This window comes from Rhinolophus ferrumequinum, chromosome 2 (genome assembly GCF_004115265.2).
Source record: "Rhinolophus ferrumequinum isolate MPI-CBG mRhiFer1 chromosome 2, mRhiFer1_v1.p, whole genome shotgun sequence".
NCBI classification, from domain to species: Eukaryota; Metazoa; Chordata; class Mammalia; order Chiroptera; family Rhinolophidae; genus Rhinolophus; species Rhinolophus ferrumequinum.
In genome coordinates this window covers 105,980,354-106,003,118 of record NC_046285.1, presented here as the reverse complement: position 1 = coordinate 106,003,118, position 22,765 = coordinate 105,980,354, and the positions used below count along the sequence as shown (strand labels likewise).

Sequence of the window (22,765 nt, the reverse complement as noted above, 5' to 3'; positions counted from 1 at the left end):
TGCGGCACTAGCTAAGGACAGGGGCTGAGGGCGAGGCGAGGGGCACAGGGGGCGTGCCACACACATGCGTGCCTACAGACTTCTTCACAAATTACATCCCTACGAAGATGGTGGGTCTCTAGGCCCACCTGGCTTTGGGGTGCAAGTCGTGGATTTCTAGGGACTTTCTAAGTATGTGAAACCCAGACACCGTCTTTCTGGAGGGTGGATGGTGATCCTAGAAATCACGCTGCCACCCGCACAGGCACACAGAGGCGTGCACACGCGTGCACACGCGCGCACACTCGCACAGGGAAGCCGAGCCGGCCAGCCCCACAGTAGCCCTGGGGTCCGGCTGACTAATTGGAAAGTCCCGCGCACCGCGCTGTCGCGTCGCCACGCCGGGGCACACCAGCGCTGGGAAAGCCGCGCTGGGCGCGCCCAGTCGGGACCCCGCGCCGCGGCGGCCCTCGGGAAGTCATCGCAGGGGACCCGCGGCGCGCGCACGTGGAGGGGCGTGAGCCCCGGGCCGCGAGCAGGGTGGGGCCCGCGAGGGGCCCGGGGCGCAGGGCCTTTAAGGGGGCGGAGACGGCCGGGGCGCCAGAGGCCCAGGCTCCGCCCCCAGGACCCGGCCCCGCCCCGCCCCCGGCCCAGCCTCTCCGGCCACTGCTGGGCCGCGGGCTGGACGCCCCGGGCGGCGCGCGCAGGAGGAAACGCGCCTGGCCGCGGCTCCGGGACCTGCCCCGACGCCGAGTCCGGAACGCCGGCCGCCGCGTCCGCATCGCCAGGTGTGCGGGGTTGGGGGCGCAGTCCCGGGCGGTGGCCGCCGTGCGCTGGCCGGCGTTTCCTCCTGCTCGCCGCGCCCGGCCTCCCCGCCGTGGGCCCCGCGCCCGGGCCCGCGCCGCCAGCCGCTCGGATCCGGCCTGCCGCGCCCCTCCACGCCCCCCGGACGGCCGCGAGCTGATGTCCTGAGCTCGCTGCCGCGGGCTCCGCGCCCCGCCCGGGCTGCCCTGGGAAGGTGGGGCGAGGCGCGCCGGGTATGCGCCATCACCATGTCCCGCCTGGGCTCGTGGCTCGGTGAGGTCCAGTGGCTGGTCTTGGTGTCGCTCTTCGTCGTGGCCCTTGGCACGGTGGGCCTGTACCTGGCGCAGTGGGCGCTGGCCAGGGCGCGACCCCGGCCCCGGCGGCGGGCGGCCGAGCCTGGCAAGGAGCAGCGCCCCGAGTCGGACGTGCTGCTCGCCTGGATCCTGACGCTGAACAGCTGGAGGAACCAGTGGCAGGCTGCCTGGGTGGCCGCCCTGAATCAGGAGGCCAGGCGGAAAGGGGTAAGTTGCTGTGAGGGCGGTGGTGGAGCTGCCAGGCCGGGTGCGGCTGATAGCCAGCCGCGGACCCGTCAGCCTCGCGCAGCCCTGGACTGATCCCACGTGAACCTTCCCCGCAGCAGGGCATCCTTGAAAGTTAGGAGAAAGGCCCTGGAGAACGGACGATCCATAATGGGGAGTCGAGACAAAACGATTAGACCTATTCCCACACTTCAGGTGTGCGGAGTCCTGGCTGTGGGAGAGACTTGTCAGGGGGGCCATTCCACTTCCAGCTCATACCTGCCCTTCCTGGAGTCCCAGGTGGGGCCGGTTCCCAGTGGACACTTTTTCCTTTTGCATCTGATATATGAATAACTGTGACCCAAATATGCTTCCAGCTATAGAGCTGAGTTTCACCCAGAATGTTTTTCCAAAAGGTGTGCATTCCCTGGCGTATAAAATTAGTGACCGTTTTGTGAGGGCGAGCCACTTGCCAGACATTGTGTTGGTGGCTTATCATCTCTGAATCCTCACAACTCCTGACACTTTACACGTGAGGACTTGAGGCGCGGAGAGGTTAAGTAACCCGCCCAAGGTCACACAGCCTGAGGACTGCAGAGCTGGAATGGGAACCCAGCTGCCTCCTACCCCAAAGCTCAGGGGCTTATGGCCGAACTCTGCGGCAGCACACTCTGTGGTTTTGTGTCTTCCATGGTCAATGACGTGGTGAATTACTTTTACTTTTAAGACATCTTAGTTTAATGACAAGCTCCTGGCATGTACTATTTCCGGGCATTCCGAAGGAGCACTTAGGGCCTGGTGTGTTTGGGGAGGTGCCCCCCAGCCTTTGTCCATACTCCTTGCTTCCACGGTCCTGCACTTGCGTGTGCAGCTCAGCGGAGAAGCCTACGGCCACGGGCTTTGGAAATAGTGAATGGTGCGTGCCTGGACCCATCAACCTTCAAAATATTCCAGAGCGGGCCCTCTGCCTGGTCCTTGTGCCATGGCCTTGACTCACATGGCCATGGGCTTAGAAAACAAGAAAGCTTTGCGTATAAATGAGCATAAATCTAACAACTTGAAAGACCGTGTTCTGAACTATTGAAAAAATAACTGTACCTTTTGGCTGACAAAAGGCTTCAACGTCAGGTGACTGCCATCTGTCTTGGTGCCTAGAATCTGTGCCCCTGCTGTCCAGAGCTGGACGTCTTCTGTTCAGAGGAGCCCACCCCCGCCCCCCGCCCGCCCACCCGCTCCATCTCTTGTGGGAGCCCTACAGCCATGTGACCTCATGGGAACAAACACAGATTTGTTTCCCCACCAAGCTACTGTCATTGACCCCTGATCGACCTGGTATCACAGACCAGGTTCTGGAGCTGAGTCCACTCAGGGTGGACGCATTAGTGGGCTTGAGCCTTGTCCCTGCTCTGTCTAAAATTCAAGGGAGTGTTGCGTGGAGGACCTGGAGAATCCTTTTGGTTTTTAACCCTGGGCCTCCTGACAGTCTCAGGTGCAGAGGCTTGACCCTACCTCCTGGAGTTGGGAGAACCCTGCTTACCCCATTCTGCCTGTTTCCTGACATTTCTTGATTGGCTTCGGAAACAGGATTCCCTTAGACACAGTGCTTCCAGATTGCGCGTGTTCCTGGAGTGTTGAGGGAGGGAGAAAGGAGGAAATTCCTCTCTGGAATGTGTGGTAGGTCAGGTGAAGCTGAGAACACTGAAGGAAACAACTAGTTTCGAAAGAAACCTTTTACCCAATCACTTGGCTCTGTTGGAGCGGGAGGTGGGGGTGGGGACAGCTCTGGCTTGTGTTTTCTCTTTTCTCTGTCTGCTATTGACCAGGCCCTGCAGACTTGGGCACCACAGTGTCTACAGACTCCTGCCTGGAAGGGGCCATAATGGCGGGGCTCAAGCTCAAAGACTTCCCAGCCAGTTTTGCGTGGACGTGGATTGGGTCTGACTGTGGTGTCAGGTGCTGCTCTCCCAGTGTCTGCAAGTGTTGCTTGATTTGAATTCAGATGCAAAGTTTTGCAGGCAGGTAGGATCTGGAGAACTCGGCTCCTGCTACTGACTTGTCACACCCCCTCCCCCGTCCTGGGCCATCATGTTGCAGCACCGATGACAGCCTGGCTGAGCAGGCTGGTGTTTCGTGTGGGCGTCCTGACCCGGCTGCCAGCCCTGCAGTTTCTCTTTGCCCTCCCACTAATCCCGGATTAGGGTTGACGCTCCATGCCTGCTCTCGGCCCAGAGAGCCACAGCTTAGTGGCCCCTCCTGCCTGGCCCTGGCCTGTTATCTCTGCCCTGCCCAGGAGACCACTTCTCAGCCTGTCACTGAGGGGTTGTGGACTCACTGGAAGTAACTTAAACATATCCAGCATCTTCATGAAAGGTGGAATTCTCTCTCCAGTGGAGATGCTAACTCCTGCCACTCTAAGTCTTATCCTGGCTTTGTATTTCAATATGGGAAGGAACCCTGAACTCTTCTAACAGCCCCTTCCTTCTCCAGAGGGAGACAGCCCATGAGCTGGAGAGATTGGCCAGGGTTGCCCTGGACCGTGGGGTCTTTATGGTCCGTCCACGTCTGCGGTCACGTTCCCTGTGGACATCAAACTCCACCTTGAGACCCACATGCTCCCTTTAACTGAGGTTCAGCAAGAAAGGATAAAAGGGTCTGATTGTTTCACATGTCATTCCTAACAATGGAACTCGTTTCTGAGCAATCTGAGGACTGAGCCATAACTACCGAGTCTCCTTGGACTCTGGATGACCCCTGACCGTGTTACTGCAGGTTCCCTGTGTCAGAGGGGCTCTGTGATTCTGATCCTTCCGAAACTGTTTTTAAATTAGGATGGTGAGTTGCAGACACACGAGAGGAAACCTGTGCTGCTCTGCCAGCCAGCCCGGTAGATGCCAGGTGTTTGGGAAGCACCGGCGAATTGCCTAGAGAGCTTCGAAAAAATACACGTGCCAGCCCCCCTCCAATTCAGACTTAGGTTGGCAGGGGGCAGGGAGCATACTGTATGTTTCACAAGTTCTCCAAGCTAGTTTCTCCCTGGTGAGAAGCCACCAGCTACACATCTGTCCCTACGCCAGAGTCCCCTTCACCCAACAACACCTCTCCACTCTGATTCCAGTTGTTCTGATCGCAGTTCCGTCATGGAAAACGGACGTCCCAGAACTGCGTCTGTCGCTGCTAGCCTGGGAACTGTTATGCTGTTATCCAAAGGCAACAGCTGAGCTTTTCCCTGAAGTTCCCCTGCCTTCCGTTGACAGTTACAGTCACTTACCCCAGTGATGGTTCCCCCCCCCCACACACACACCCACTCGGGAGGCTCCAGGCTGCCATTTCCACTGCAGCTCACTGGCTCTGGCCTCCAGGCGCTTGTGGCTGGCGTGGGCCCCGCCGGGGGTGGAGGGGTGGACAGGCTTCCCTCCCCAGGGTGACGTGGCCTAGCCCATGCATGGCGAGTACTGGTCCCAGAGGGTGGGTCGCGTCCTGGGTTTGTCACAGCGGGCCACCCCAAAGCTGTTTCTTTCTTTAGTCCTTTGCCCCGGAGATTCTTCAGAAGGATATTCTAAATGGAAATGAGCAGGACCGTGTAGGACGATTTGTGTTCTTCATAAAAAAAAAACTCCCAAAAGATGCTGTGTGCACTTAGAACATGTTTTTAATAGCTCTGATTTGTATATGAGCTTCTGCAATTTAAAAAGTAAACAAAGTGGCACGTTTTCCTGCTGTGTAAGGAGCTTTGAGTGGTGCTCCCCCAAATCCAAACTCGTTGACCAGCAACAGTGGCCACAAATAAGCAGTCAGTTGGGAAGAATGGGAAGGCGACCTTGGAGACCTTGGAGAAGGGCCTGTCTGGGCCCCTCCCTGCACCCTTCACTGTGACCCCCCAACAGGTGTCCTTTCTGCTGCTCAAATACTCAGGGTTCCTTCCTGTGTGGGGCCTTCCCACAGATCGTTCCTTTTGTCTCAAACATATTTAACCTTCCTCCTTATTTAACTTCTGTAAACCTTTCAGACAAAGGTCCCCATCCTCCCTTTCTGCCAGGATGCTGCCCCACCCCCACGCCCACCCGCACCCTCACCCCCACCCCCACCCCCACCCCGCAGCCTGTGCTTGGCCCTGAATCACACTGGCATCTTGTGGTCACTGGTGTCGCATCAGCTCCCGGGATTGTGAGCTGGGCCTGAGCCCTGTCTGTCCAGGCACAGACCACCGGGGTGCCCATCGCAAGGCTGGCTCAGAGCAGGCAGCGCTCCGGGTGGGGCGGAGGAGTGGGTGAGAGGGGTCAGAGATGGATGGCAGGACCTATTAGAAACTTGTCGCGGGTGCGGTGCCATGTGTAGTATCTCGTCTGGACACAAGCCTTCCCTGCTTGGGAACCGGCCAGGCCTGGGCAAAACAAGCTGTTTAATGTGCTTTGTTTTTCATTTCTAAAGAATCAACATTAAAGGAGTCTCACTGATGACTTTGCAAATTGTCGATCCAAAACTCAGGAATAGGCGCTAGTTCAGGTTGTTCTTTGCACTCACCCATTCTCCCAAAGAGACAGGAATTCAGGGGAAGGAAGAGTGGGCGTAGTTTTAACTAAAATGCAGCCAAAGCTAACTTCCACTCCTATCAGCCCCTTGTGGGTTGCTGAGTTGGGAGGGGACTTGAGCCTGGAAGAGCTGTGTGTTCACCACTTATGCTGAAAGTTCTGGGGCTGTGTGACCTTGGGAAACTCCTGACCTCTCTGTGCTTCATCTGTAGAAGAGGATAACTTTGGGTTCAATCGGAAAACAGAATCCACTCCATATGAGATCTATGTAAGGCATTTAGAAAATAAAGTCAGTAAAGGTGGGCTGTTTTCTTGTAAAATCTCTTTAAAAAAAACACTTTTATTTTTCACTACTTTTAGATTTACAGAAAAGTTGCAAAAATAATTCAGCGTTTCCTATATTCCTCACCCTGCCTCACTTAACCATAGAATAATGATCAGAACCAAGAAATTAACATTGACACATGTTGCTATGATATAATTTACAGTCTAATGATGTTAACATTGTAACAGTCTAAGAAATTAACATTAGCATTGGTCTTTAACTAAACTGAAGACCTTATTTGCATTGCACCTGTGTTCCACCAGCATCCTTTTCTTGTTCCAGGGTCCCATTCAGCTCCCACATGGCATTGAGTTGTTACTTTTCCTTGGTCTCCCAAAGTCTGGAACAGTTTCCTACTCTTTCCTTGTTTTTCATGACCTTGATTGGACTGAGGTTATACAAACCACAGCAGAGATGTGCCCCTTTCCATGTACTATATTCCAGGGTTCATGAGGGCAGTGTAACTTAGTTCTGGGGACCTTGGCCTTGATCCCTTGGTTAAGGGGGTTTCTGCTGGTTTCTATTTTATGTCTCCTCTTATATCATTCCCTCCGAAGTTAAATAATTTGGGGAGATACTTTGAGACTATACAAATCCTGTTACTCCTTCCACTTTGGCTCACTGATTTTGACATCCATCCGTGTGATGAGTCTGCAAAAGTTATTTCTGGGGAGTTTGCTTGATGACGACTTTTTTGTTTTCCATCTCCTACATTTGTTCATTGGCATTCTACTGCAAGAAAGAGCTGCCACTTCTCCTCCATCGATATATTTTGTTGATTATTTTTATCAGTCTGGACTCGTGGGCATTTATTTTATTCTATGGGTTGAAATCCCAATATTATCGCTATTTATTTTGTTGCTTAAATTGTTCTCATTTTGGCCATTAGGAGCTCTTTTAGTAGTAGCCTTTGTGGTCTTCCATCAAGATTTTAGATGACTAGATAGATAGATAGACAGACAGGTAGCCCTTCTTCCTTGGTGGTTCCACAAGATGTTTGTTCTAGACTCATCTTGTATTTTCCTCTCTTCCAGCCCTGGATTCATCCATTTCTCCAAATAGCCCTGATTCCGTCTATTGGAAAAGTGTTTAGAAATCAGGATCTGGGCATCAGTTGTGCTCTTTACTGCCAGGGTCTCTTCACTTCTAGACCCTGTGAGTGGACAGAGCTAGGAAATATGTATGTGAATACTGACACACTCATGCACACGTCTGTATTGCCTATCTTTCTATCTGTCTGTATCTTCAAAGCCTTGACTATAAAGTTTATACTGATACCTTGGACTCCAGGTCAATAGTGCAGAGTTCATTTTATTTTCCTCTTTCCATGTTTTAACTTCCTCCCTCAGGAGGGAGGCCCCAGGTACTGACTGTCTGGAGTGTGTTTACTTATTTGGTCACTTCTTGTAGACGCATAGAGTAGTTTCTGAATTGCTGACCTGTCGCTCTGTGACAAACACATTTACTGCCTAGATTACAGCGTTTATGTGCAGTTGGGATACTGTTTCCCAAAGTGTCTTAGGATGGCTGTGTTTTTCATTAGTGATGCAGTTAAGTGTGTTTGTTAGTGTTTGTGTTCCACCTGGGGTTGCTCCGACATCCTCATTAAAAAGAGAATCCATCTTTACCCAGGGGTCTGGGGGTGCGCCTTTGTCCCAGGCTAAGTTTGCACGCGTAGTTTGGGTCTGTTCGGGACTTCCTGTTCTGTCCACCGGCCCATTGCGTGTTCACGCGCCAGGTCCACACAGTTTGAACTGGGGTCAATGGTGTGTTTTAGTGTCTGGCAGGGCTAGGTCCCCTTACAGTTTTCCTTTTTCCGTGGTTTCCTGGCAATTCCTGCATGTCACGTTCCCATATGGCTGTTACTCTGAGCGGGGTGGCGTCTGCTGCGGCGGCTGTCTGCACAGGGGCAGTGCGGGCTACACGCGAGTTTGTGGCTGGTGTTCTGCCGGTGCCAGGTGGCCTGGAGCTCCGCGTCAGGCAATAGGAAAGGGGTCCTCGTTTTCACTTATTGGTTTACTTCCTATATGAGACTACCCCTTGATGTTAACTTCCCAGAAGAATCTTTTCAGGCTTTTAATCCAGAAGGTGCTGTAGGTAAGAGGCGACCGACTGCACCCACCAGTGCTCGGGGCAGGAGGCTGCATCCGGGCTGCTCACAGCAATGGTGTCTCTTTAGGCTGGAACAGAAAGTGCGTTGTTTTGCCACGCGGTCCGGCAGCTGTGACCACTCCTGCTGGTGGGTCGCTTCCCTGCCTGGCACTGGGCTCCGTGCGTTCTCTGCCACCCGCCCGGTCCGTGGCCCCATGGCACCCCAAGCTCATGGTGTGCCGCTGGTCAGCAGGTCACATCACAGCCACTGTCAGCCGTGGAGCAGTTCTGAAACTAGGATTTCACCACTCTTGAGGAGCAGATTTCATTCTCCCCTGACGAGTTTTTGGGAGTGAGATAGGCGTTGCTAAAACAGGATGAGGTTACAAGCATGTAAACGAAAACGTTCTGTACCTTTTAGTTTTATTTTGAGTCTTTGGGAATTCTTAAGAAACAGCCCCCATAACATTATTGCCTGCTCGTTTGCGCCGTGCGTGCCAGAAGAGCTTTCATGCCTTGTGCAGCATTTTCACTTTTCCACCGGAACCTGTGTGCCATTGGAACCGGCTCACCACCCCGGGCAGCGTCTGAAACAGATGAGGAGTGGTAGGAGCCGGAGTGGTGGGAGCCGTGGGTGCAAGTTTTTCTTGACCTGTCTGTGACACTTTCTACAGCCCGTCAGGAACCCTTTAAGAAGAGTTTCGTTCCAGGGTCGTATTGTTGGCTTGAGTGTTTGGCCTCTCGAGGAATTTCTTTAAAAAGGATGAGACCTGCTTTGCCATCCAGGCCCTGATTTGTTCTTTTATAAAACATCAGTCTGGCTGCCTTGGGGCATACTAATTTGATCACACACCTGACTCACTTGGAGACTTTAATTGCAAGAACCTAAAAGGACATAGGCTGACAAGCCTCGGGGGAGTTTACTGAAAGGGTGCAGGAGTGGGGTGTGGTTGGGGAGTGGGACGGACGAGCTGAAGGCAGGCTTGAACTAGGAGGCCTTGGGGGCAGGGGCGGGCAGCTCCAGATGTCTGCGAAGCAGGGACTCGGGAACCTGCTCCCTGGACACAGCCACCAGGCTGGCTCCTTTCCAGCCAAGGAATCTTAAATTCCAGGAGAGACAGCCGGCTCCTGGGGGTTCCTGTGCACCCATTGCTCAGTGAGTGGGAGAAGGGGGTGGGCAGCCAGCAGCCAGGGAGCAGGGAGAGGTGATTGTCTAGAAACAGGGCTTTCTCCAGAAGAAGGGGAGGACGCTGCCCTTGCCCTGCTGTGCGCGGCCAGACCCACAGACCAGCCCGAGCAGCTCCCCACAGGGCCCGGGCGTCGTTACATCTGAGCACCCCTCACCGCCCTTAGGGACACAGCTTTGGTTTCCTTCCTGCGTTTCTCCCATTTCCCACCCTTCTCTTCTCTCGTACTGAGTCCTGCCCCCGAGCGCCATCCAGTCTGAGCTGGTTCCCAGGCGTGTGAATTTACTGATACTTGACTATCACTGCCATTTAGAAGCGCAGATTTAACAAAAAGAAGCCGTATGACACTTTCTTAGATTTGCAGAGCTCTGTAGCGGCCCCGCTGTGCGTGCACCCCGCTCACTGTGCTTTTCCATTCCAGGGCCCACTGTTCCTGTCCTTCGAGGAGGACCCACTGCAGCCACCCTTGGAGCTGGCCGTGCAGCAGGTCTCGAGTGTGGCCAGGTCGGCCCAGGAGAAGGTGAGCTGGGGTGTGGTCACCTGTGCTGGGCCTTTCCTTACCGAGGAAGCAAATTTAAAGCTGCTGGGAGGGAGAGTTGATTCTGCTTAGAATTATTGAAAATGCGGACACCTTGCATACAAAGGAATCTGGTCCTTGAACTGGTGAACAGATAAATAGAAGGTGGTATATCCACATAATGGAGTATTACTCAGCTTTAAAAAGGAAGAAAATTCTGACGCAGGCTACGATGTGGACGAGCCTTGACGACATTAGGCTCAGTGGAAGACGCCAGATACAAAGGACACATATGGATGATTCCATTTATATATGAAAAGTCCAGAATAGATAACTCAATAGAGACAGAAAGTAGCTTCGCGGTGGCCAGGGCTGGTGGGGGTGGCGTTTAGGGGGAAATGGACGGTGGCTGCTCTGGGTACAGGGTTTCTTTTGGGGGTGATGAAAATGTTCTAAAAATGATGGTGGGGAGAGTTTACACAACTCTGTAAAGTATATTTTAAACACATTTAACATTTAATTCTACAGTTTACATGCGTGAATTATATGGCATGTGAATTATATCTCAATAAAATATATACATTGATATTATTGTGTGTATGCAGCTTGAGCCGCTTAGATATTATGCAGAGTTCATTTTTTGGTTGCTAACAGTTCACAGGCTGAAATTACTTATTAGGCTGGTCAAATACCATACATAATTTGAATGACTTTTTAAAATAGAAAGTATCTGTAAAAAATCCTAAAACAACTTTCTCTTAAATACAAGTCTTACCCTCATATCTCTCTATGTTTTATTACTAAGTTAAACGCGTACCATTTAGCAGATGGCAAGGAAGGGAGCCCTTTGGGACCCCAGGTGGAGAAGCAGGGCGTTGCCAGCCCCGCCCTCCCTGCCTCAGCTAGAGTATTGTTTGCCTTTAAAATGCTTATCGTTTTGTATGTACATTTTTCCCACAAGCTTCCTCTTTAGAGGACTTGATAATTTTGAGAGTCATTCCTGTTGATTTACATTAGCTGTATTCAATTGCTTTAACTACCGTTCAGGGTTCTGGACGGACCAGAGCTTGTTTCTGCATTCTCTGTGGATGGAGCAGGAGGTTAGTCTCTCGCTCGCTCCAGTACAGCAGAGCTGCAGTGGACTTGCGTGTGTACTGTGTCCTAACCCCTCAGGCACAAGCACGGGACTGTGTCAAGGATAGGCATGGAATTGCAGACTGGTAGGTATGCATGCTCCAGCTTGACCCAGTATTCTAGAACCGGTCCCAAAGTGCCGCTCCAGCTTACTCTGCCCTTTCCTCATCCCCTTGCCAACCCTGGAGTCGCACAGTTCCGTATAATCTGGGAACAAGTGTGGGGAATTCTCTGGAAGATACTGAGGTTACAGGAGGAAACCAGTGCCAACAACGCAGGATGTGAGCCCAGCACCGCCCTTAGAGCTGGAAGGTACTCGGCGAGCAGGTGGTCCAGTGCCTGAGTGTCACAGACCAGGGGGTGACGCACAGATCCCTGCAGGCCTGACCTAGAGTGGCCCCTGAGAGGGACGAGCCTCCCGCTGCAGCGAGCGCTCTCTCTATTACGGGCAAATACTAGGGACCGTCCCTTTGTGGTGGTGGTGTCCATTTGGTGTTTTCTGACCCTGTGGGAGAGGAGAAGGGGGGCGCGCCGGGGGTGTAGAGGAGGGAGCAGAGACTGGAAATAGCCGTAGACCATGTTTAAAAGTTTGATATGTAATGCCAGAGAAGCAGCCTTTGAAAGTGGATGATTTAGCTGCTTGTTTTAATACAATTGCAGTAGTGCCAAACAACATGGAAGTGTATAAACTTTCTCGTCCTAAAGACTGCCCTTGGGTCCCGGCACTGAGCCCTCCTCGCTCTGGTCCCCGGGTGGGACCGCTGCCCACTGTCCAGTGTTCCTTCGGAGGCTTTGTGGCAACCACACGCAGGTGGGAGAGTACACACACCGTCCCGTTTTGTTTTCTAAGTTTCTTCACAGCTCGTGACTGTTATGTTTTCTTGGCCAGATGAGGAAATAAGAACTTGTCACTGCCTCGTCATGCTGTGGCTAGTGCTGTCCTCGAGCCACTGGCCAGCTGGGTGGACAGGCCCCCTGGCCCCCGCGCAGTGTGGGAAAGTGGGTCCAGTGGGGTTGAGTGTCGCCGTAACGCACGGGGCCCTGCTGGGATGTGCCTGGTTCCTGGGAAGTCGGGAGTGGGCCTGCCCAGGTGCTTGGATCCTGTACACGGCCTTTTCCACTCTTGGCCGAGCACCTTGGGTGGCCGCAGCACATTTCAGGGTGCCCTTTTGCAAAGGGACTCAACCTGGCTAATCAAGAGTTTCTCTCATAATGCGTCCCCAGCGGGAGGTCCCTTTACATCTGTACATTTAATGAAGGTGAGGATGCGTGAGGCCCCTTTACTGTTGTCCCAGGAGCTGCTGTTCTCCGACTGCCATATTGGGCAGGACGCTGACAATACGGTCCTTTTAGTATCTAAACCACAATGTATATGGAATCCATCGTCATGTGTTCTCTCTACTCTGCATAATTCTTGAGAAGGAATCCGAGGCCCATAGACAAATGTTCTTAAATAAACACAGTTATGTGGTTTCAAGGCCATCCCCCCCCTTTCTAAGTTCCCTCCATAGCGTCAGGTTGTATCTTTCTCATCTCTCTAACTCAGCCCCGACAAGGGACATGCGCCTGGCGTCTGAGCTAATGACGGGCAAGCCTGCCCGGACTCAGGGGTCTGCTGTGTGGTCACGTCTTTGATCACCTGGATGAGAATGGGGGCTCTGGGCTGCCCCTGTGGGCATCTTCCTGACTTGTGTTTGGTTTTGAGTCTCCTTGCAGACCCCCAAGAAATAGAACCCTGACTGCCCGGCTCTGCCGGTGCCCTGAAGACCTCTGTGGGCCAAAGTGGTTGCCTTTGCAAATACCTGGTCCATGAGCACCCTCCCCACCCCGTGCTCTGCACAGAGAGTGGGCCTCGCACAGGAGCCTCCAGTAGTTGGAGTCGTCTGTCAGGACCCGTGATACGTGCAGAATTCATAGCTTGAAGCTTTGGAGGAACTGTGTTTACTCACAACACTTCTGACACCAAGTGTGGGTTTTTCTTCCACCCAACAACCAGCTCTCCAACTTTCTGGAGCCCAACTGGGTGTTTGAGAACTCAGTTCTATTCAGACACTGACTACCCTGGAGTAAGCCCAGACCCCGCAGGTTCAGGACTCAGGTCACAAGACCGCCCCCACTCCAGGCGCCAGTCCCAAGTCTGGGCCACCCTTACTTCTGACCAAGCGGCTATAAAGTCGGGGGTCCCCCTGCCTCCTCAGTCTTGATTATTGGCTAGAACAGCCCACAGAACTCAGGAAACCCGTTCACTTACTATTACCAGTTTATAATATAACTCAGGAACCGCCACGTGGAAATGATGCCCAGGCCAGGTAGGGGGAGGGGCACAGGGCGTCCGTCCCGCTCTGGGGGCAGCACCTTCCCAAGCACCATTTCGTGCTGTCCAATTCAGAACCCCATTGTTGCGGGTTTTTTGTGGAGGTTCCATTACGTGAGCACGACTGGGTAAGTCACTGGCCATTGGGGATTGAACTCACCTCGGGCTCCTGTCCCCTCCCAGGAGGTCGGGACTAGGGTCCAACGTGGCAACCCTCTAGTCCTGGCGTGATCTTGCTGGTGACCAGCCCCCCTCCTGAAGCCATCTAGGGGCCCCCAGCCCCCAGCACTCAAAACACAGTTACCCCTGGAGAGAGTCCCAGGGCTCTAGGAGCTGTGTGCCAGGAACTGGGGACAAAGACCCCCGATCTGTTTATCACCAGCTGCAGCCCTGCAGGGGTGGTGGCATTTTCCTGAAGGACTTCTCCCCTGCATGGAACCTGGGCTTTCCTGGCGGGGCATCTTTTCAGAAGGTGCCCCTGTCACCATGGCTTGTTGTGTGTAGACACACACTGCACCCAGGCCGGGTGGCAGGGCCAGGAGGGCCCGGGTGTGCCGAGAGGCACAGGCGTTCCCGGTGGGGCTCTCTGAGTGGGAGCTGTCACCTTTAAACTCCTCTGCGGGCTCCCCTGCCTCCCAGTCCAGTGTCGACATGCGCGAGCACTCTTTTTTCTGTCAGACTGTAATTATGCTCTTGCACAGAGCAGTGAGTTTCTACCTACATTCTCTTTCCTCACATCCTGGGAGAGGCTCTCTCCAGAATCTGTGACCCATATCACGAGTGGCCTGCCAGCCAGCTCTTCCTCCACACGATGCAGCAGCAGCCCTTCCCAGCACCTCCCCGAAGTCCCCCGTGCGGCTCCGTGACAGTGCAGGTGTGAGGGCCACGCACTCAGTGCATGGAACCTCCTCGGTCGTGAATCAGGGTTTGGGGGGTTGCGCTGTGAGAGGTGCTCTCTGAGACAGCCGTGCACCTCTTTTAGGAAGCAGGGTAAGTGTCTCTGAGCGTAACGTTTGTTTGGACAGCCTACCCATTAAAATGTGGGGAGCGATGTCGGCTTTCTTGGTGTGAGGCCAGGTGTCCCGTGAAAACTTCCTTATCTCTGTTTTCAGTGCCGTTTGTAAATCAATAATGATCAACTGTCGGTTAAAGTTTCAGATAAACGTAATAACCCACCCAACATGGGGACCCAGCTGGGAAGCCCAGAAGTGGTGATTAGTTGGATCTGGGCTTGTTTGGGGCGTTTCCTTCTCTCCTGAGCTGCAGGTTCTGTCTGTAAAGCACTCATTCCTCCCTGGCAGGGCTAGGAGGGCGCCAGCCTGTGCAGTACCTGCACAGCACCTGCCACGTCATCACTGCCAAGGCTATCAGGTGTGACCCGCTCTGGGCCATGGCTCCAGTCCATTCTCATGGTGCTCAGACACTCCTCTGCCTGAACATGTATCGTGCCCACTGTATAGAGGAGGAAACTGAGGCAAAGAGAGGCTAAGGCTCTTAGCGAAGGTGGCCAAGAGCTGCTAAGTAGCAGAGGCTGGATTTGAACCCCAGTCGACCCCCAGAGATGAGCTCCAACCGCTGACCCAGTGCCGTTGCTATTATTTTTGTATTGTTAGTATTTCACTTAAGCCCCTACTCCCACCCTCAACATGAAAGAGACAACGAAGGTAGAAAAAGAGAAGTGAAAGGCACTAAGCAGCCTTTGCTTTTGTACAGCCAGAGCAATATAAACTCAGGCGATTGCATGGAATTTCCCCCAGAATCGTTGTGCATTGTGTGTCGGGGAACCTGCAGCCGCACTGGGTGTGTCTTGGGCATGGTGTGCACACAGGTTTTTTTCCTCCCTAAGGCTGTCGGTGATACATTTGTATACTGAGATATTCTCTGCGAGCTTCCGGGGTCTCCTCTGCTCTTCCCAGACCCCGGTGGGCCCCTTGGTTTGCAAGGCTAGCCCATTTCAAAGTGCTCCATCTCTGGTTTTCGTCTCTGGTTGCAAATAGGATGCTTGGTTGTTGACTTTTTTTTTTTTTTCTTTGCATGACTTGAAATTCCAGGTACTCCATTAACCTAGTATTTATGCTAAAATGCTAACAGGTTGTAAAATTGTTTTGAACCAGGGCTTACCAAGGACCAGGCAGAGGGATTCCTCTGGGGAGGCCCCACCCTCTGTGACCCAGGGTGGAGGCTGCCCTGAAGGGAGCAAGGCCTTCTGGGACAGCCACCTGTTTGTTTGGGTTACAGAGTACAGAACTGTGCTGCCTGGCTTCACCTGGAGAAGACAGGGTGAAGGGATCCACTGGCAAGCTGTGCTTTTATTTGTATGTTGAATCCAGAGCCTGGGCGTTGGCCTAGGTGTGACAGAGTGACCTGGCCGCAGATAGGCCCTCCTGGAAAAGACTCAATTCCCGCCGGCCCTTCACCTGAAAGGCAATGTCTTGCATGTGTTCCCTTATTCAGAGAGTCGACTAAGAACTTCATGTTCACAGATTTTGAAGCTAAAGAATGTGTGTGTTAAGCCCTGTGACGTAGTGACAGGACCTCCCAGAAGCCTCATTGTTCATTTTAAAGCCTCCCGACAGAAGGGATGGGTGCTGTTGCTGGGGGTGGGGTGTCGGAGCCTGTGGGGCCCAAGGCACACCCCTCCGTCACGTTACGTAGGGCATCTGCCCAGCAGTCCTTGGCCTGCCTGCCATCTTCCCTCTCAGTTCACTGGGACGGTTCCGTATACAAATCCATCTTCAGCAATATGTTGTGAGTGAGTGGGCAAGTAGGAGATGTTCTGATAATATTTCGCCCTAATGGATTTTTGCTTTTTAAACTGAGTCTCTGTTCCAGAGTAGAAATGGTATTTTCTATCAGATTCGTGCTTTCTTAAGGAATCTCTACAGAGGCGAGCAAGACTAGCTTGCAGAGCTGGGAAAGAAATCTGGGAACGCTAAATGATTCGTGAAGGGTCTTCTACTTAATTTTGGTGCTCTCTGCTCTGGATGTTACAGAGCGTGATTAAAGTGAAAAATATTCAATGACATAAACCCTTTTAGATGCATTTTTCTCGGCTGTGTTTCGAGTTCTTTGGGAGACAAAAGTAATTAAATTATTTCCAGTTCTCCAGAGTTTTCTAAGAGAAGGAGCTGAGACAGCTGTACAAGATGCTGAATTGGAAAGGAAAGTGGAAAGACTGCAGTGGGATGTGAAGATAATTAGCGGACTTTCTGGCTGGTGAACAATAGCAAAACCAGGGAGTGCCCGGTCTGGAATTCTTTAGTCCTACCGTCTAAGCCTCGGAACAGAGTTTCAAGATAAGATCCATTTGCATAAGATGCGAGTATTTAAAATCCTGAGTTGGAGGGAGCACAGAAAGGTGAATGCAGGGGTCCCCATTCCATACCTAGGTGCAGGTCATGAGGAGATGGACACACGGACACAGTGTGTCAGCCTAGGTGCCTGTGGATGGAAAGGGGTTCTGCGGAAGGTGACCTCACAGGTGACCTGATCATAAATCCCCACCTGGGCGGGTCAGGGAAGGTGGCACGCCTCAGGCATCTGAATTCTTCAATAAAAGGTTTATTATCTTTGCCTTAAGCCAGCTCTGTCCGTGTTTCTGTGTTCCCAGGTTAACACAACTTGGAAGTTCCTCTTTTCAAAACTGATCTCTAAAGGGGTTGATTTTGTTACCTCTCCTGTAATCCTAGCCCCACCTTGCTTTCTCCCACCTCCTTATAATCTTCTGTTCCCTCCTTAGTTCCAAATGCACAAAGTAAACTGCAGACTGCCGTTCCAGGAAGCCTCCGTCTCAGTCTGTTGAGATCTTGCTTCCAGGTGGATCCTCTGTTTGGTTCCAATCAATTTTTAGAAAAGTTCTCTACAGGTTTGGATGTTCTTTTGTCAACATGCTTTTTGAGCTCCAGACTGTCCCCTTTGGGGCCCCCACCCTCCATAAAACGCTCTCACGTAGAGAGGAAGGGGGTTTATCTGGAGTGCACAGTTCAGCCGTCTGGTGCTTGATTTTGAGATGGTTTATATAACCAAGGAGTTGTTTGCTTGCTTTGGAAACAGTATCTCAAGAATAAAGCCGGTGGGTTCGTGGCACCTGTTTTCAGGAGTGCTCAGCCATGTGCTGTCGGCCCCATGAGTCCTGCTCTGGGGCCCACTGGTTCACTTCTGTTCTTGGAGAAGTCCGCAGTCGCGTTGCAGACACTGGATAGTGTTTCTGTTTAACTGGGAAGATCGAGTATCACAATCAGACTGCTTCCGAGGGAAGCCCGAGTGTCAAGGACGCAATGGCTCCTGTGACTGGGACGTTCTGAGGAGTGAACCTGGAAAATTCAGAAGGAAACCCCGTAAACACCATGTGTGTTGGGTCGGGACACTCTGGGGATAAGGTCAGGGTCTCTACCTGTTCGCTAGTATTTAGGTAGCTGTCAACGCCGGACATTCTGGCCACTTAGGAAAGCTAGCTAGCTGGAAGGGCCTGTTCAGTCTTGCACCAGATGCTGCTGTCTGCTGCTGTTCCAAGAGGGGGACCCTCGGGACGCTGAGGCCTTGCCACTGTTCGCCTGGGGTGAGGGAATTTAATCTCCATTGTGGATAACACCTTAATGCACTAAAAGAAGATTACTTATTTTTAAAACCTCCTTTCCATTTTGTTCTCATCCAGTTGACAAATGGGGCATTACTGTTCTCAGGGTGGCAGGCCTCTGCCCTGGAAAAGGATGTGGCCCTAATCGTTGTCCCTCCTACTAGACTCACGGGAACGGTGGCGGCGTTTTGTTTGGCCATATTGATATGCTGAGGGCAGGATCAGAATAGCGTTACCAACTGAACAGTCAAGAGAGGGCAAGAATTGGCTGGTCTGTGTGACTGGCTTTTTTTAGAGGGTTGGGAAGCCATTGGGCTGGGAAGACCCGCCAGGGGTCTCAATGAAAAGACGTTCGGGCTTGTGGATGCCCCATTTTTAGTGATGGCACTTTCCTTCTTGACGTGACTTAAATGGTAATTGTAACCTTTGGAGTCTTCTATTCCAGAAATTTTACAGTCTTTTTAAATTTCTTTGTTTGTTTGTTTGGTTGGTTGGTTTTAATCAAGTGCCTGAGCTATTTATTTATCAAGGAATGGAGTGGTGGGGAAGCTTCTTGAAGAATGGATCCAAGGGAAACCAACTCTTTCTTGCTCGAGTCCGGGTACTAGTAAAGCTGTCAGTTTTCTTGGTAAAATTCTAATGAACTCAGTATAGAAAATTACAAAGAAAGAACAGAAATAAACCAGTCATTGTCTGTTTTTCTATGTTATGCAGAAAAAAGGCCTGGGCTGTTGAGATAAGGGAGAGTGAACTTTTTCTGTGTCATGTCATTTGTGTGTGTAACTCATCCAGCATCAAAATATGTCCCTCCAAGAAGGATTGTTTATAGAGCATTTATTTTTAAAATGAATAGATGACATTTCTTATACAAACATTTTTTTTTTTATTCCAACCTTCTGTGAACTCTGGAGATGCAATAACATCATGAAGATATTGTAATTAATCCACGTAAATCCATCTTCTGAGAGCAGCCTACAGGAATGGAAGAAAATAAGGGTTGTGCAATTTTCTGCCAGTATTAAGAACAGGCAAGATTTCCTTTTTCTAGGTTTGTGCCGTCGACGTCTTTTAGTGGCCACTGGAAACTGACCCCTTCCTATGGGGCCCGATGTACAGGGCAGGTTTTGTTTGAGGGGGCAGGCGAGCCCTGAGTGGAGAGACGCTGGACGTGGGAAGGAAGGAGCTAGCCAGGGATAAGAAAGAGAAGGCAGACGTTCTAGCCTGAACTTTGTGAAAGAGCAGGCCCGACAAAGGTACTGTTTTGATCATCTTTCCACTTGGTACTTTAGATTCTGATAAACCCAGCAGAGAACGAAAGACTTTTCTCTTCCTTCCCAAGTGACATCCTCCAATGTGGGTGTCAGTTCCCTCGGGAATATGGGGGTCCTTCATGTCCTGTCTTACTCTCAGCCTCCTGATGGCTGGACTCTGCAAGATACACGTGCTGCCTGCTAGCTCCCCTCCCCCCGCCCCCACCACCCCTCCTCCCAGCCCGTGCACACCTGGTACCTGGCCTGGAAGTCATCCTACCCTGGGCTTGCTTGGCATTCTGCCAGGAGGGTGGCCTACCTCGTTCTAGGAGGTCTGCGCCTACAGAGGGATTCTGTGGCAGGAACTGGATATTTCTCTGTGTGGTTACAATAGTCAGTCATCCCTCTGAGATGCTTTGTGATTTATATGGAGAATGTGGCCTGGTTTTGCCTGGGGTAATTATTTGTCTTCGTCTTAGAGGTCCTTAAACGAGCTCATTTTATACTTCTGTTTTGGTTAAGGCTGTATAATTTCTTAACTGTTTAATATTTCATATGTTCTTGGAATTATCCCCACGTTGTTGAAGATCACGCTAGGTTAAACATTATTTAGGGAGAAATAATTTCTTGTGTTCTGGGTACATTTTTTATCTTTTACTTGTAACATCTATAGCTTATTTTATTTTTAAGGCTCATTTTTAGTGATTGACGATGGCCAATGGCTTTCACTTGTATGAATGTGGAAATGTCTGGGGTGGAATGTAAAATCAGCCGGTGTGGAGAAACAGAACAAAGCAATCGTGCAAGAAAAAAACCTTTACTTGTGGAAAGAGCATAACAACTATTAGGTGGGTGCAAAACTAATTGTGGTTTTTGCAATTATTTTTAACCTTTTAAACTGCAATTCCTTTTGCACCGACCTAATAGATCTGGGCAAGAAAGAGATTAGCTCCTGAGACACCCATCAGGAAGAGAAGAAGTATTGTTTCTAGTTTTCAAACCACTACATAATGGAAAAGATGTGAATCTGGATATTTTTCCAAGTTTGAAATTCTAAATTCTTGTCCTTGCTGATTTTATAAAGTCCAGATTATTTTGTTCAATGAAATAGAGATGTCTGTGATACAAACTCTCTCCCTGTCTTCCTCTCTCTCTCTCTCTCTCTCTCTCTCTCTCATATAAAATTCCATTGAAGCTTGTTATCTCTTTCCTCCTGCAGGTGGTGTCTTGTCACGTGGTGGGCCAGACCATTCAGTTTGTCGTCAGCACCGGGCCAGCCTCTCCCGAGGACACTGGGCGCCAGCAGTATGGTGTGCGGTTGTCCCCATTTCATTTACAGGTAAAGTGAGGAAGACAGTTCTCAAGCATGGTGTGATCACAAGGCTGTGGATTCCCATGTTTTCTTTTTTTTTTAATTAAAGTTTATTGGGGTGTCAGTGGAGACCCATGTTTTCATGACCGGCCATTCATTTCATAATTTTCAAACCGTAACCTTCTGTATTGTATCTGAAGGAAGTAAGAGGGTGTGTGATATGTATATTATATATACACACATACACATGTGTATACACACAATGTATATATAATGAATTTAGAGGTTGCCCATCTATCAAGAATGGGAGATACGTTATTTTTCCAGGCAGGTAAACAAATCAGGTGTGGTCTCCTGGTTGAATCAGGTAAATGGCATGTGAGATGACGCAAGTGTCTGTTTTAGAATCAGATCTGTCCCCTGGAAGTCAACTGCAGCCTGGGACAGACGACAGCTTGGGGGCTGGGGGGTGCATTCCTCTGTTTAGTTTTTGAAAAACTCAAGTTGAAAGGACCCTTTATTATTTGTATATGTTAAAAAATGAGTATGCCATTGTTTTTCAGATAGTCTATATTATAGTCATTCTAATAGCCGTATACAACTACCATATAATGTATGTATAGTTACATATTAATGTTCATAATTATACATAACAAGTACGTAGAGGGACACACACCCTAATTAATTATAATAGATTTATGAGGGAAACTTCTGGATGTCTGAACCCTCACGTAATTGTGCGTCTCACATTAAGCAGATGTTCCCCGCAGGTCCCGTTTAGCTGGTGTGTAAACATTGCAAATCTCTGGGTCTGTTTTAGGGTCACTGCTGGTTCAGCCCTGTGTTTCCTCTCCTGGGTCCTTGTGCTTCGCTCTAATTTGGGCGATGAGCCCAAGTCATACAGGATTCTTGCCCACAAGCGAAGATGATACTCTATATACTTTTTGTACAAAGACATGGTTTTAAATAAGCAGAGCAAACAAGATTTTTCTGGCCACCTAAAATGGCTTTTTTTCTGAAATCTAGACCCCCCCCCCAACCCCACTCCAATAACACCCCCTTTTTGAGTTGAAGAAGTTAAGTGTTGATCTCTGGACTTGTCAGATGCTAATGCCTCCTGTTTTTTGGACAATGTGACTAGAAAATATCTTCAAAGTCTGGGGCACGTTTCAGGACTGACTGAGTCCAGCAAGGACCGTGAATGTTAACGGAGACAGTGTGGTTTCTGAGACGGGTTCATGTGTCATTTTAGCCGCTCAGACACGGTTAACACGATAGTATCTTTGATCCCTTAGCACAGTTGGAAAGCAGCCTGTGGGTTGCCTCTCCAGGCAAAGGCAGCTGCTGGAGGTGGGTGAATTATTGATGCCCAAGGCAAGAGGCGTTCCACTTCTCTGTTCTTCAGATAAAAGCTGCACAAAGGGCTTGTTGCTCCACCCCTACCCCGGTGGGGACGACTCAGGGACCTGTGGCAATGAAATGCATGTGAACTTGTTCTGGAGTTACAAGGGGCATCATTTCTCTCGCCATCTTGCTAACATGAGGTCTGAGTCCCGAGTCTTTAAAAACACAGGCTGAAGCCATCCTTCCCTTCCCGTCTGTTGGGTGGTGGGGAGAAGGATGCAGATGGGAAGAGCTAAGAGTTTTGTTTCTGGCTGAGAAACAAAGGCTGGTGTCTTAGTTTGCTATGGCTGCTGAAACAAATGACCACAAACTGAGCTCAAAAGAGCACTAACGTACGAGTAGCAGATTCCCATTCTGGAGGTCTGGTGTGCAGCAGGGCTAAAATCCAGGTGCTGGGGGCTGCCTACCTTTCTGGAAGCTCTGGGGCGGGAATCTGTTTCCTTGTTCCTTCAGTGGTTGGCGGAATTCAGCTCCTTGCATGGTATGTGTGAGGGCTGATTCTTTGCTGGCTGTCAGCTGCAGGCGGTTCCCAGCTTCTAGAGGCAGCCCCACCGCTGGGGCTGGCACCCTTCCTTCATCTTCAAGTCACATCTCTGGCATGGTCATCTGCCTGCCTCTTCCATTTAAGGGCTCCTGTGATTCCACCGGGCTCACCGGCATATCCCCGGATGAGTTCCCCATCTCACGGTCCTTCTGCTAGTCACACCTGCAATGTCGGCACATGGTCACAGGGCTGAGGATCGGGGCGTGGACAGCTCTGGGGGGCCATTCTTCTGCCACGTCAGATGGGGAGGGTTGGATGGGGTGCTGTGACAGATCGGAGTC

At 51.0% G+C, this 22,765-nt stretch overlaps 1 protein-coding gene across 1 annotated transcript in view; it reads left to right on the top strand.

The window, feature by feature from the left end:
- Positions 1–208: 208 nt before the first annotated feature.
- Positions 209–22,765, top strand: part of C2CD2 (C2 calcium dependent domain containing 2) — a 51,279-nt gene continuing 28,722 nt past the window's right edge. Inside the window, exons 1-4 of the mRNA XM_033125117.1 lie at positions 209–519; positions 605–1,304; positions 9,855–9,953; positions 20,444–20,563. Coding sequence (XP_032981008.1) covers positions 209–519; positions 605–1,304; positions 9,855–9,953; positions 20,444–20,563 — 1,230 coding nt within the window. The remainder of the gene's footprint in view (positions 520–604; positions 1,305–9,854; positions 9,954–20,443; positions 20,564–22,765) is intronic.